This window comes from Octopus bimaculoides, chromosome 20, assembly GCF_001194135.2.
Source record: "Octopus bimaculoides isolate UCB-OBI-ISO-001 chromosome 20, ASM119413v2, whole genome shotgun sequence".
Taxonomy (NCBI): Eukaryota; Metazoa; Mollusca; class Cephalopoda; order Octopoda; family Octopodidae; genus Octopus; species Octopus bimaculoides.
The window spans coordinates 23,974,182-23,987,613 of record NC_069000.1 but is presented as its reverse complement, the minus strand read 5'-3'; the positions used below and the strand labels follow the sequence as shown (position 1 = coordinate 23,987,613).

General features: G+C 35.3%; 1 protein-coding gene across 4 annotated transcripts in view; it reads right to left on the bottom strand.

Moving 5' to 3' along the window:
• LOC106879447 (uncharacterized) overlaps positions 1 to 13,432 on the bottom strand; it is a 51,767-nt gene that overhangs the window by 34,083 nt on the left and 4,252 nt on the right. For 2 of the 4 annotated variants that reach the window (XM_014929002.2, XM_014929003.2), the window contains exon 2: positions 229 to 265. The exons of 1 other annotated variant lie outside the window; for it this stretch is intronic. In XM_014929002.2, coding sequence (XP_014784488.1) covers positions 229 to 265 — 37 coding nt within the window. Of the gene's footprint in view, positions 1 to 228; positions 266 to 8,863; positions 12,029 to 13,432 lie in introns of those variants that run through there. One more of the 4 variants, XM_052975215.1, reaches the window with a different exon arrangement.

Sequence of the window (13,432 nt, the reverse complement as noted above, 5' to 3'; positions counted from 1 at the left end):
TACACACACACAAATATATATAAACTTTGGCAAATAAAGTGAAAGTATGGTCATCTTCCTCCTTCCCAACACATCAGTTATACACAATCCACGAGTATGGAGTTCTATATCCTAACTACAACTTCTCTCTTCTATTTTATCAATAATAAGTATCTTCCACCACACAACTTTCGACCCAGAACATGTATGACTCAATGGATCAAAGAATGAAGATTAGTGAATACAAACCAGTGAGGGTTGCCAAGCATTGATGTAGCATATCTTGCTGAAATCAGAAATAAAATAAAATGGAGTAAAAATGATATTCAGTGCCAGAGTGTACATGTATATATGTGGAGAAGGGGGCCACACATGCTTTTGTGCGTGTATGTGTGTACATGTCCAAGTATGCTGCTAATTTACCAATTACAACCACACTAATTCAGAAAATAATTGTCATTATGGAACATTTGTACACTCCCTTTTAGTTTTGGTATGGGACTGACAAGTCTACCTCATGACATCTGTCAATAGAGTAGATACCATTTTACAACATTGTCTAATACTGTTCAAACTACACACCTTTCAAATGCTAAGCTTAGCAATCTTTGATAGCTTCTCATGAAGACAGAAGAGTTTTCACATTGGAAAATCTGCTCTTCTTCTAACTAAAAAGCAAATTTCAACAAAGAATTTTTCGTGTATTGCATTCAGTACAGCTAAGGGTGATCGTATTATTTTAATATGCAATCAAGACAAGAAAGGATCTTAGTTTATACACTCAAAAAAATATATATATCTATATATATACATATATAATGTATTGTTCCTTGATAAAGAGATCAACAAAAAAGTACTCCATCTGGTGGGAAATAAATATTATTTATTTAAAGGTCACAATACATGTCTTTAAGTGCTACTAATAGTTTCATATGTTGAGAAATATCTCAAACATATTCATCAGGTACAAATATGCATACAGGCTTAGCTGTGTGGTTAAAAAAGTTTGCTTCCTGACATCATGGTTTCAGGTTCAATCCAAATGTGTTGCACCCTGAGCAAGTGTCTATTTTGGATTTGAAAGGTGGTAACTGAAAGCCCTAGTATACATGTGTGTGTGTGTTTGTGTCTCCTTGCAGTGACATCATGTAATTGATATAAATGAATGTCATTCATTTCAATATTCTACAAAAAAACATGCCCAGCTATGGGGAAATATTACCTTACTAGGATACAGGTAAGGGTAGGTATCAGGAAAGCTATCAAACCCACACAAGCATGGAAAAGTGGAGTGGATGTTAAAATGCTGTTGCAGACAATCATATATATTATATGCCTTTCATATAAGAGACTAAGAATAACTGACACTGTACTTTGCTTAATAATTTATTGAAAAAATTAATAGCCATTACAATAGTTAAAATCACAATATATATTTTTAAAATCTAGGCAGCTAATCACTGGCATTGTACTTAATTGAATTCTAATTTATTTTTCCAATACTTCTTTTTCATTTTTAATGATTTCAGATAATTTCACACACTCTACACTTTAAAATTAAATATGCATGAAATAATAGCATTGATTGTTGAAATATCTAGTCTGTTCTTTTTTCATCCAGCCATTCATTGTAGATTTGTAGAGAGAAAAAATTTTAAATGTTTATATAAAAACAAACTGGAAAATATTTATCATCATCCTGAAAAATTATTTTAAAAAATTTAAATACAATTTAAAAAATTGGGGCAAAGCATTCTTTCAGGATAGTGGGACTGTTGTTTGGAAACTAGGGTGAATCCCAGAAAACTGAGATATCTGAACACTCTAAGTATACCACTTCTTCACTTATTTATCCATGCCACTGATCCGTTTGAGCTAATTCTCTTAACTCATTTTAATTTTCCTAATTTGACAATCTCTCAGTATGTTGCCCAAAAGTCTCATATCTTATCACATCATTTATGTCAATTAATCTTTCAAAGGCATTTTAAATTGACATTGTTTAAATAGAATGCTCTCTCTCTCTCTCTGAGGGAGTGGACATACAAAATAAAGTGGCTCTCAATATATTTGGTAGGAGTTATATGAAGGTAAATCAAAAATTGTACACACTCTTGTTTCTCTAATTTATTAAAACAAAAGCAGGGGTTGAGCAATTACATCATTTTTTAACATAGTTTTCTTGTTTTTCAATGCATTTCTTCCAGTGGTCCACAAGTTTGTTTATTCTATCAGAGAAGAAGGTTCTTCAGCTGGTTGTGCAACCATTTATGCACTGCTTCCTGCATGTCTTTGCCCATAGAAAATTGACAACCTCATAAAGAATGTTTGAGTGGCTCACAGAGGTGATAATTGGAAGGGGTGATTTCTGGATTGTATGTAGAGTGTTCCAGTAACTTGAAACCCAATTTTTCAATGGTTTCAACGGTGTGGGTGGCTGTATGTGGGTGTACATTGCTGTGCAACAATAACACTTCCTTTGACAATAGACTTTGGCATTTGGTGTGAATAGCTGGTTTCAGTTTGTTGGCCAGCATTTAACTGTAGCCTACATTGGTGACTCTGTAACCTTCCGGTAAAAACCCTTTTGCATCCCAGAAAACAGTTTGCACTACTTTTTTCTGCAGAAAGTTAAGTCTTGAATTTCTTTGCTGATGATTCTGGGATTTCCACTCTATACGCTGCCTTTTGGATTCTGGCTCAAACTGATGAACCCAACTCTCATCTTCTGTAACAATTATCTCCAAAAGAACTTCGCCTTCAACGTTGTAGAGGTTGAGTAAACATTAACAAACCTCCACACAACCTAGCTTTCCGCACTTTGGTAAGCTCTCACAGCATCCATCTCACACAGACTTTACAGAAGTGAAGCTTGTCATGAATGTTTCGCATACAGAACTAAGACTAACTTGCAGAGAACATGCCACCTCATCGATGGTCACTCATCAGTTCACCAGAACCATCTCTCAAGCTTGTTGAATCTTCATGTTAGTGGTGGAAGTTGACAGGTGTCCTGCTCCCTCTTTGTGCTTCACACTTATCTAACCAGTCTTAAACTTCCCACTCCACTCATACACACTTCAATGTGGTTATGTGTTGTCTCCATATTGTACTGAAACCCTATGATGAATTTCAGCCCTTGGCACATCTTCAGACCAGAGAAATCTGATCACTGATCTGTTCTTCCTTGGTGCACGCTGTCAGCAGGGCAGATATATTTATTCTGTAACACAAGAAAGAAAACTGAAATGATCAAGGTCAAACTTCAGATACATAACCACAAGTGTACTATCTTTTAGCAGGTGAGCACTGAGGGCAAAGCAGCCAACCTAAAGTAAGTTTTGGCAAAGGTGCAGATAATTTTTAACTTCTTGTATATATTTTGTAACAGTTTGATTCAGTTCCATATGACAAAGTTTCACAGACACATAAGATGAACCCATTTCATCAGCTATCTCTCCATATATCTGGTGAGATGGGTTCATCTGACATAATCAGGAAATTTTAAGTAATGTAGAGCTGAGTTACAAAAAAAAATATATATATAATTATCTTCTCCTTTCCCTCTTTAAATTTGTATGCGGCTATCATCACATTCTCTGCTGTCAAATTCTGAATCTTTGTTTCACTATTCTGTGCTTACTACTACCCCTCACAGAAAACTTTCCTACTTCAAGTTCTCTCACACTCTCTCCTTCTCTCTATTGCTTTTATTTCTCTTTCATTCTCTCTCTCAACCATCTTAATATTATCAATATTTCTTGATTTCCTTTTTTTTTTTCTCATGGTACTTTTGATTCCCCCCCTCTCCTTTTCATTTCATCTTTTTAACTCTTCTTATTACCTCCTTTCCTCTGTCTCATTATTTCTATCTTTTATTCCCCCTCAGCTGCCTCTTGCTCTCTTCTATTCTTTGTTATTCTATTAATTCATTTTGATTAATCAAAGCAGGAAGTCAAATTTCAGTCATGACCAAACGTAGTTTTATTAGTGATTCATACATAAATGCCATAAATGGTTTTGCAAATGTAAGCACTGAGTATCAAACTTAAACATAAGAAGATATGGAAATGTAAACAAAATGAAAAAAGTGAGAGAAAAGAGAAACTACAGAAATAACAGAAAGAAACAGTCCTTTCACCTTAGAATTTCAGATTTTCATATAATACAAGAGACCGTCTAGAGAACATCCAACTCATTTCAAAGCATCAGACTGCAATGAAGTTGCTGTCATCATGAATGGGAGACCACATAGCAAAAAGGGATTTCATTCTGAAGTGTAAAGACAACACTGTCAAAAATATACATTAGATGAATAATATCTTCTTTATAGTCAATGATGAGGATAAGTACCACTTTGGAATATCACAAGCTGGATCAAATTCTTCAAAATCTGTTTTCTGTGTGAACTTTGTATACCTATCATGTCATAGTTCACAATTCATTCAGCCACCTGTATGAAAGTCAAACTCTCTTCCACAAAACTGCAGTGGATATGCATGCTAAGATGCCATCTGAGAAATTGTGCTATATTAGAACTCACAAAAAAGTGCTGTGGACAGACTCCTTTTTGCATTTACAAGAAGCACCAATAATGATAAAGCTGGTGGAAAAACTGGTCAGCTTTGTGTTCTCCCATCAAGTTGTATGTGTAACTCCCACTGCATGTACAAACAAACACACGAAACAATGGCATATTTTCATTGCTGTAGCAGCCTAGAACACTTCAGTACTTCTGCTGCAACTCCAAATGAAAATTTAAGAGATTTTTCCAGGTCAAACATTCTCACAACTAAAATTTTCCATATAAAACTGAGAAAATGAACGATTGCTAACTGCAAAGTATTTGGACATGTATATCAAAGAATGCCAAAAATGGGTTGACCACATACAATCAAACTGATTCCAGAGCCTCAAGACCAAGGCAAGGAAAGTGCTCTTCAATATTGTTAAACCCTAAATGCTTAATGGGCTTTGTTGTGACTTTAGCAGGAATTCACCTTGCAAAGAAGACAACTAATGCATCAATTAGTTTTCAATAACTTTTGTCAAGGACACTCAAAACAGCTGAAAATAGCTGTTCCTCTAACAGAAGACCATTAGAAGATGGAGGCACTCAAAACTTGATTGTACAGCATGAAATTGACAATGAATAGAAGATAGTTTCCTCCTGCTCCCTCCTAAGGAACAAATTTAATGCAGTTGAGTTCTGTAACTCAATAAACTCTATCAAATACTACTGAAAATATGTTTAACAAGAAATCTAATCTAGCAATGTTTGCTCTGATGAAGCAAAATAGCTTTGATAACATTATCCAATTTCAGCATGGATGATACATCAACAACAATGACACTTTTTAACATATTTTTGTTTTTCACATTCATGAGAGATATCCTGGCATTCAACAACTTGTGCGATTGGAAAATGGTCAATGAGCTTACTTCACAACAAGCACAATATCCAGGGGACCCAAAACTTACAACGCTTATGCAAGAGGACAGCTTTACCAGTCCTCTTGCATAAGCATTGTTGTACCATCATATAGTAGGTTCTATCCTACTATATGCGGAACACATCATAAAGATGGAAAAAACAAGGTTGAAAAGAAGCCTGACATAAGTTTTAACAGTGCTATTTGGACAGTATATACTGTATATCCCAGTCAACACGGATGCTTCTCTATGAAGATAGAGGTCCAAGTTGATTTCAAAGCCTTCATAAAGCTGGTGGAAAAGTTTGTACTACCTACAGAGGGGCATGCCTTAGGCATGATACCAAATGGGATGCAACATTGTCACAATCTTCTGAATCTCAAACAACCAAAACTATTTGGGTTTTGTATACTGCACTGTTAAAATGCTGTGATCTATCCAATCTGCTTTAAGCTTGGCTCATATATCTTGATGACATAGTTGAAAATTTCAAGCATCAAGTAGAACAATAACCAACTTCTCCCAATATGGAAATAAGATATGTACATGAATTCTACAATGCAGCCTTCAATGAGATTGAGAAGAAGCTCAATAATATAAATGGCCAACAAAAAAATATGTTCTCCCTTAACCTAACCACTCTGAAGTCAATAAGCTATGAAAGAGACATAACAAAATGGTGACACATAAAGATAATAATATATTAATGACCATGAACCCAAACTTGCTGTAGATGAAAGAACAGTTTATTCTACTATTTTTGAAAAGGCTCACTAAAAAGAAGCTGGGATATGTTTCCTTGATGCTCCTCTTGGAACTGGAAAGACAGTCTTGTGCCGTTGCCTCTCGGGTATTGCTGTTATGCTCCATCCTAGTGCCACACAGCTCTTTCTATTTGCAAGTTTCTCTGAGATAAAAATGATGCACCCGCATACAATATTTTCCAGTATTCAAGAACCAGACATGAGAATCCAAATGCTTGCCTAGAATGAAGGGACAATTGTGCACAAGAGAACATTTGAGGTCCTCAACAAGATATTGGAGAACTTGCATGACAACAGATCTCAAAAGAAAGGTATTGCCAGGTGACTTCCATCAAAATCCAGCCAGATCACAAAAGAGAACAGAAACCAATGAAATCCATACTTGCCTTCAATCATTATTGATTCAAACTAAGGCTAATATTCAAACTAACTACCAAAATCAGGTTCTGTCTGATTTTTGGAGATCAGCTGTCAAGTTAGTGTGCCAAACATTTGTTTTGAGCTAGAAAGTAAAGACTTCTTTCTAACAATAATGTTGCCACTGACCCAATGAATTAACATCAAAGGTATTTATGACTCCTAACTTGTGACATCATTACCTAACATACTAATCGTTGTGTGAAAGAGCTAGACCTGTATCAAAAATATTATGATCAACATCATCAACAGACAGCTGTTGCAGGTACTTCAAGGAAAAAGTCACACCAAATCAATGGCTTAAGCTCTTATATTAGGAAGAAGTAATTCACTATCCCACAGAATTTGAAAAATTTTTGGAATCTTCAGATTTATCTCAGACTTCAGCTAAAAGAAAAATCTTCAATATTGTATAATTTAGATCAGCCAAGGTTAAGCAATGATACAAAAGTAATGGTTAACAGACATCATCAAAGCTAACATTCTCACTGATACACCAACGGAGAGGATGTGATTATACACCATCCACACTAATAGATGTGCTCTTTTTATTTAGAAGATTTCAGTTTCTAGTATATGTCAATTTCTAAATCCTGAGGGTAAACAATAATAGCTGCTGGACTGCATCTTGAGGAGTCCTACTTTGCTCATGGCCATAATATCTGGAAGTACTGATGTGCATGTTCAGATTTACTAAAGCTGTGATGGAGAGATCTAATACTGTTGTAGTTGGGACTCATGACAATTTTCAGTACCAGCTCTTACTACATATATTGCAAGTTCCAATATTTAAATATGAGTTTTCTCTGAGCACTCCAGTTTCCACATGTTATAACATGTGGAAAGGATGATTTTACTTCTAAGGTGATTGACAATCTGGTTCATATTCATTTTTCAAATTGTTTTAAGAATTAAAGACTTTCGAGGATGGAAGATTATAAGTTCAACAATAGTTTCAAATAGAATGAAACTGATTTTATTTTCACTTGATCATGTTTACTTATTTAATATGCTTGAATTAGTTATACACCATTCACACAAATAAATTATATAATACACTGAACCCAAATCTGAAGCACATTGCATTAGATATCAGACTACTATAAATATAGAAAACAATTTAATTTCTTAAAAAGGAGATAAATTTTCACAAGAAATCCCACAGTGTTCTGTTATATAAAATATAATTTTATTAAAATCAATTCTGGGTCATTTACAATGATGATGTTGATTAAAAGGAAACTGAAAGCATATGATTACAAGGTAACCAGCTGCATTTTTATTACATACCCATCTCTATGCCTATATTAACCTTTTAGCATTTAATCCAGCCATATACGGCCCAAATATTCTACTTGTTTTATGTTAAAACTGACTAGATCCAACCTCTCAGACCTACACTACAATGTCATTCTAAAAATATATGAACATGCCATTGAAATCTTTAAGCCAAAAGATAATCCATGATTAATTTTAAACAATGTGAATAAATAAGCAATACATTTGACAAAGCAATCTGAATGCTAAAGGGTTAAACAATATATATTCCATATAAATAATATATAAATTAAACATTATTTATTAGTGGAGCTATGCAAAACAAAGCCTAATTGCCTACATTTCTATTTTCTATTCATTAAAGAAAATTTCTTTATGGTTATGAAAAATTGTGAAAACAAGCTCTGAAATTCCATCTATTAAAAATTGCTAGCCAGTGCACACCCTCTGTTTCAGAGTAGACAACCAGCACTAGCTTTTCCATTTTTGACATTGTATTCAAAAACTATTCTTTGAATTAGATATATTATTCAGAGGAAAAGATAATCCTACCAGAAAAAATCTAATTTAAATTTAGGGGTTAGGGTTAGGATTAAGGTTTAATATTAGTTACATGGAGAGGGAACATATTCAAAAAAATTAAATTTGTGATTTTCTTTTTATATGGAACTAGGAATCAAAAAAAAAATTCTAAATAAATTAAAAGATACATGAGTAGGATGTTTACTGCACAACTCAGCCATACATGATAACACCTTTCTTTTTATATGCAAGTAAATTTTCAGAAACAGAAAAAAAAAATGCCTGTTGCTGATAATATAAATGCAATGATATAATAATTTTATGCAGAATTACCATCATTTAAATTCAACTAATTAGCTAAAAACAGAGTCTACTTTCTGGGCAACCCTGGAATCCTTCGAGTATACATACAAATATACATACATATGTATGTATAATGAAAAGAAAGGCATCAACAAATTCTATCTTACCTATGCATGGAAAAGTGGAGATTAAACAACAGTGATGACGGTTATTTTATTGAGCACATCTTTAATTGAGGCCTTCCATCCAAATCTTACTATGCAGGATATTTCAGCATTCATGCCTCAGTATATATTTCTTGTCTTCCCCAAGTAGATACACTCTTTCACTTCCTTCATTTCATCCATCACATCACTATTCAGCTTCATGCTATTTTCATACCAGAGGAGTCCAACCCATGCAAGCTTGAACAATGGATGTTAAAGGATGATGATGATGAGGAAGTATTTTGTTTTCATATAATTTATTTTGAGGCCTACTGCTGAACTATAGGTGTCCAGCTTTGTCAGCATTCTCTTTCAGCTGAACTGATTTATGTTTCTGGGAACTGGAGGTGTGATAGTATCTCACCATTGATGTTAATGTCACCTCTCCAATCAATGTCTCTGATGACCAATTCAAAACATGAGGAATAGCTTCAGAGAGATGGTATCTCCTTGTTTAACACCCTTTGTGACTGGAACTAATATAGATGGTGACAGCTAACCTATATCAAGGCACATCTTGAGTTCATCTCTCTGAGAAGCTTGATGTATTGTGCTTCAACTCTTTGCATTTCCTGAGACTCCAGCACTACATTCACCTTCACACCATCAAAGGCCTTTTCATGATCGACAAAGGAGATACAAAGGAACAGCTGCTACTCTTTTGTTCATTTTAGAAGCTGTGTCAGAATGGATATGTAGTCTATTATACTGTAGTTACTTGGAAAACCTGCATGTTTCCTCAATTGTTGGTCATCAAGATGCTTCAACAGTTTAGTGGAGTGCTAGCTCTCTCTCCCTCTCTCTCTCTCTCTCTCACACACACACATGGCAGGGCTCTTTTCAAAACTGAAGGGAACTGAGAGGGTTTCTTTTTTCTATGTCTTTTTTTTTTTGTGGGTAGGGGCCTGTCAGATATTCACAGACACTGGATTGATGTATCAGCTAAACTACACCCCCTATAAGCCATGCACACATGCTTGGATAAATAGATAGATTAGATAGATAGATAGATAGATAGATAGATAGATAGATAGATAGATAGATAGATTAGATTAGATTAGACAGACAGATGATGCACACACATATGTTAAGTCAATAACATTTTGTATTGATAAAATATAGCTATATTTGCCTTGTTACGAATTGTTGGACTGGCCAATGAGATAGCAACTCCCTAGTCGTTTGAACAATAAGAAATAGTAGCCAAAACTCCTTCAAATTATACCCTACTGTCTTCTATTCTCCTTTAGTATACATTAAAGGAATATGAATTAATTTCAGTAATTAACAGGTTCTTTATTTTTCCAATGAGGCTGCCACATTTCTATGAACTTTCTGTACTTTCTTAACAATTTTACTGCATCTTCCCCAGTGGGAGTTTGAGCTGTTCAAATCTACCTCAACCACCTCTCAGGTCAGTCATCAGCTCAACCCCGAACAATGGTCAACCATTTAACTTAAAGAAAGCTGTTAATGTCAAAGTCAACGAATTTGACATTAAAGGGGTTGTTCTCCTTCTTTCCTCTCTGTCTGCCCTCGTCCTGTGTACCACAGACTCCCTCACTCCTCTTCACCCCTGACAATGTCAGGAAGGCAACTGCCTCTTTTCCAGCAGGTTCTGGTGCTGGGATTGATAGCTTATGACCTCAACATCTTAAGGATGGTATCTCCCTGTCAGCTGGTGATGATGGGCTCGGACTCTTGCAGAACCTAACACAGTTCATAAATTTGTTCTCGTCCAAGAGTGTCCTTGCTTACATTTGTCCCGTTCTTTGGGGCCAAACTATTTGGTCTCATCAAGCCCAACAGTGACTTCTGCTCCATAGCAGTTGGTTGTACTCTGTGACAGCTCACAGCAAAAGTGTACCTGTCTTCAGTTTCTAACTGCCTGACCGAGGAATTTTCCCCTATTCAACTAGGAGTAGGTACCAAGCTAGGCTGTGAGGCTGCTGCCACCAGGACTTTCACTAACTTGCCCTCTCTAAGTCCCCAAAGGTCATCCTTAAACTTCACCTTAAGAATGCTTTAACTCCATCAGTCGAAATGTCAACCTCCCCGCACTAAGGGAGAACTCCCTACCACTTTATCACTTAGCTTGGTAAGCCTATCAGGAGCCCTCCTACCTCTTGTTTGGTGACCACCTCATCCCATCTGCCTCCAACAGAGTGATCCACTTGGTCCTGCCCTATTCACATTGGGTATTGATGATGTTACCAAGATGGGAGCTGACCTAGACCTAAATGTTTGGTACCTCGATGATGCTTGTTTGGAGGCACTCCTGACAAGGTGCTTGCAACTGTGAAGATGATGATCAAGAAACTTGGTCATAAAGGTTTTAGTATTAACCGCTCCAAATGCAAGCTCTGGCTTCTCAACCACCCAGCTTCGCATGAGCAGACTACTAAACAATTAGTTGACTCCCTCCATTCAATTGTGATTCCTCCTTCAACAGCGTGGTGCACCCTTAGAACCCCAATTACCGACCTAGCTTTCAAGTCTATCTTTACATCCAAAATGGCTAACCTTGAACAACTTTTAAAAAAAACCTTCAAGTAACAGAGCCCCACCAAGGTTTTTTTTAAATTTAAGAATTACTTGTCAATTCCTGAGATATCGTATTTTCTGAGAGTTAGTCCCTCTTACAGATTCCTGTCATCCCACCAATACAAACTCGAATGCTTGGTCAATGTCAAACTCTCCCCAGGCTCCCACGACCAAGCTGCTTTGCCCAAACAGTTTGGGGGTCTAGGTCTGTGCAAGTGCTCATCTTTATTGCTTCCCTCCATGCTTACTCCCCTTTGGTATATTCCAACAGGGAAATGGATGAAGCTCTATTACAGTGGAGAGAGCTGGGTTTGTCAGTTACAGTGGAGGATAGATGGAAACAGAGAGTATGGAACAAACTGCATTCAGGTGCCACTTTCAACTCTCTCCTTGATCAATCTGATCAATTTTCAAAGTGTCACCTACTTTCAGCTAGTGCATAATTCTCAGGGGACTGGATTAATGCCCTGCCTGTGGCCAACATTGGAGGTCTACTAAGTCTAGATGGCAGACAAGGCAGACCATCACCACACCCACTACTGTTTTTTTGTTGTTTTTTTTCTACAGAAACCCACGTTTTTGGCTACAGAAATTCTGAATAACTTTCAAAAAAATGGATAACTTTTAAAAAAAATTTTCTACATATATTCATCATACGGTGTAGATTCCAATTAGATCAGAATTTTTCAGAAAAAATTTTCCAAACAGTGAGGAGAGGAGTTTAGAAAAATTCCCAGATCAGCTTTGTTTCTTCACAAAATTTTCTACGTATACACTTCAGATAGTGTAGGTTGTGATTATATAAGAATTTGTTGGGGGCAAAAAAATGCGATAAAATAATGAAAGAAATATGTAATCAATCTACTCACTTTTCTGCAAAGATGTCTTTCAGAGAAATTTCCTGGGGTAAAATGAGGTTGACTGTGACAGAAAGTTAAATTAAAGTGTTCAGTTTTTTTTAATTTTTACAACTGAAAGTGGTTCTTCTTCAAAATGAAATTTGAAATTTACAAAAAAATATGAGTTACACATTTGTGTGAGTTCAAAATCTACACTGCTTAATTATTTGAACAAGTAAATGTTCAAACTTTCTATTACAGTATCTCTTTTTGTCCAACTCAACACTACCTGATACCCTTAGTAAAAATTGGCATTTCAAAATTTCAATTTTACCCCCACCTGACCAAATTTCTTTATGTTTCATGTTTTTCAGAATTTTTATGAGGTGAAATACATAGAAAATTTTTGGATTATTGTTTCACTATTGGAAAAACAAAAAAATCTTTTATTTCAATTTCACATTGAAGTATTTCTTGGTTCATGGGTGGCAAGTTAATCTTTGCAGTTTATGAAATGTGAATGTGAAATCACCAGAAAGATTGTGAGGGGCAGCATTTGTAAGGACTTTGAGGATTTTAACTGCATATTAACAAATGGTCAAGAAGGCATCTGGACACTATCTTATATTGAACAGTTTCAACTGATAGCAATATACTTTAACAGGAAGGTAACAGATTCAAGTTCATAATAAAAATATTTTTCTGTCTTGGGAGGGTAATTGTGTCCCCCCAAAAAAACACATGCACTGGTTCTATTTCACTTCTTTTATCATTATTAGTCAATTGATTAATCACTAATTAACTAATCGATTGTTTGATTAACTGCTTGGTCAATCAAACAAACATTTAAGTTTGTCAAAGTCTTTTCATTGCCATTCATAACCTCTTAGTTGCAAATGGTGACAAAAGAACTTTAACAAAGGTAACTGATTGATTGAATGGTTAATCAAACAATCAATGAGTTAACTAAATACATCTTAACTAATTGATTAATACTAATAAAACAAAATTTTTTTATTACAATTTCATCCCACCCCTCACCACAATTTTTGTTATTTTGGTACTTCTTTGGAATCCCCTAACCACCTAATTTTTCCACCATAGTTTTTTGGGACCAATCACTTGAAAAAACATTCTTTTTTTTTGC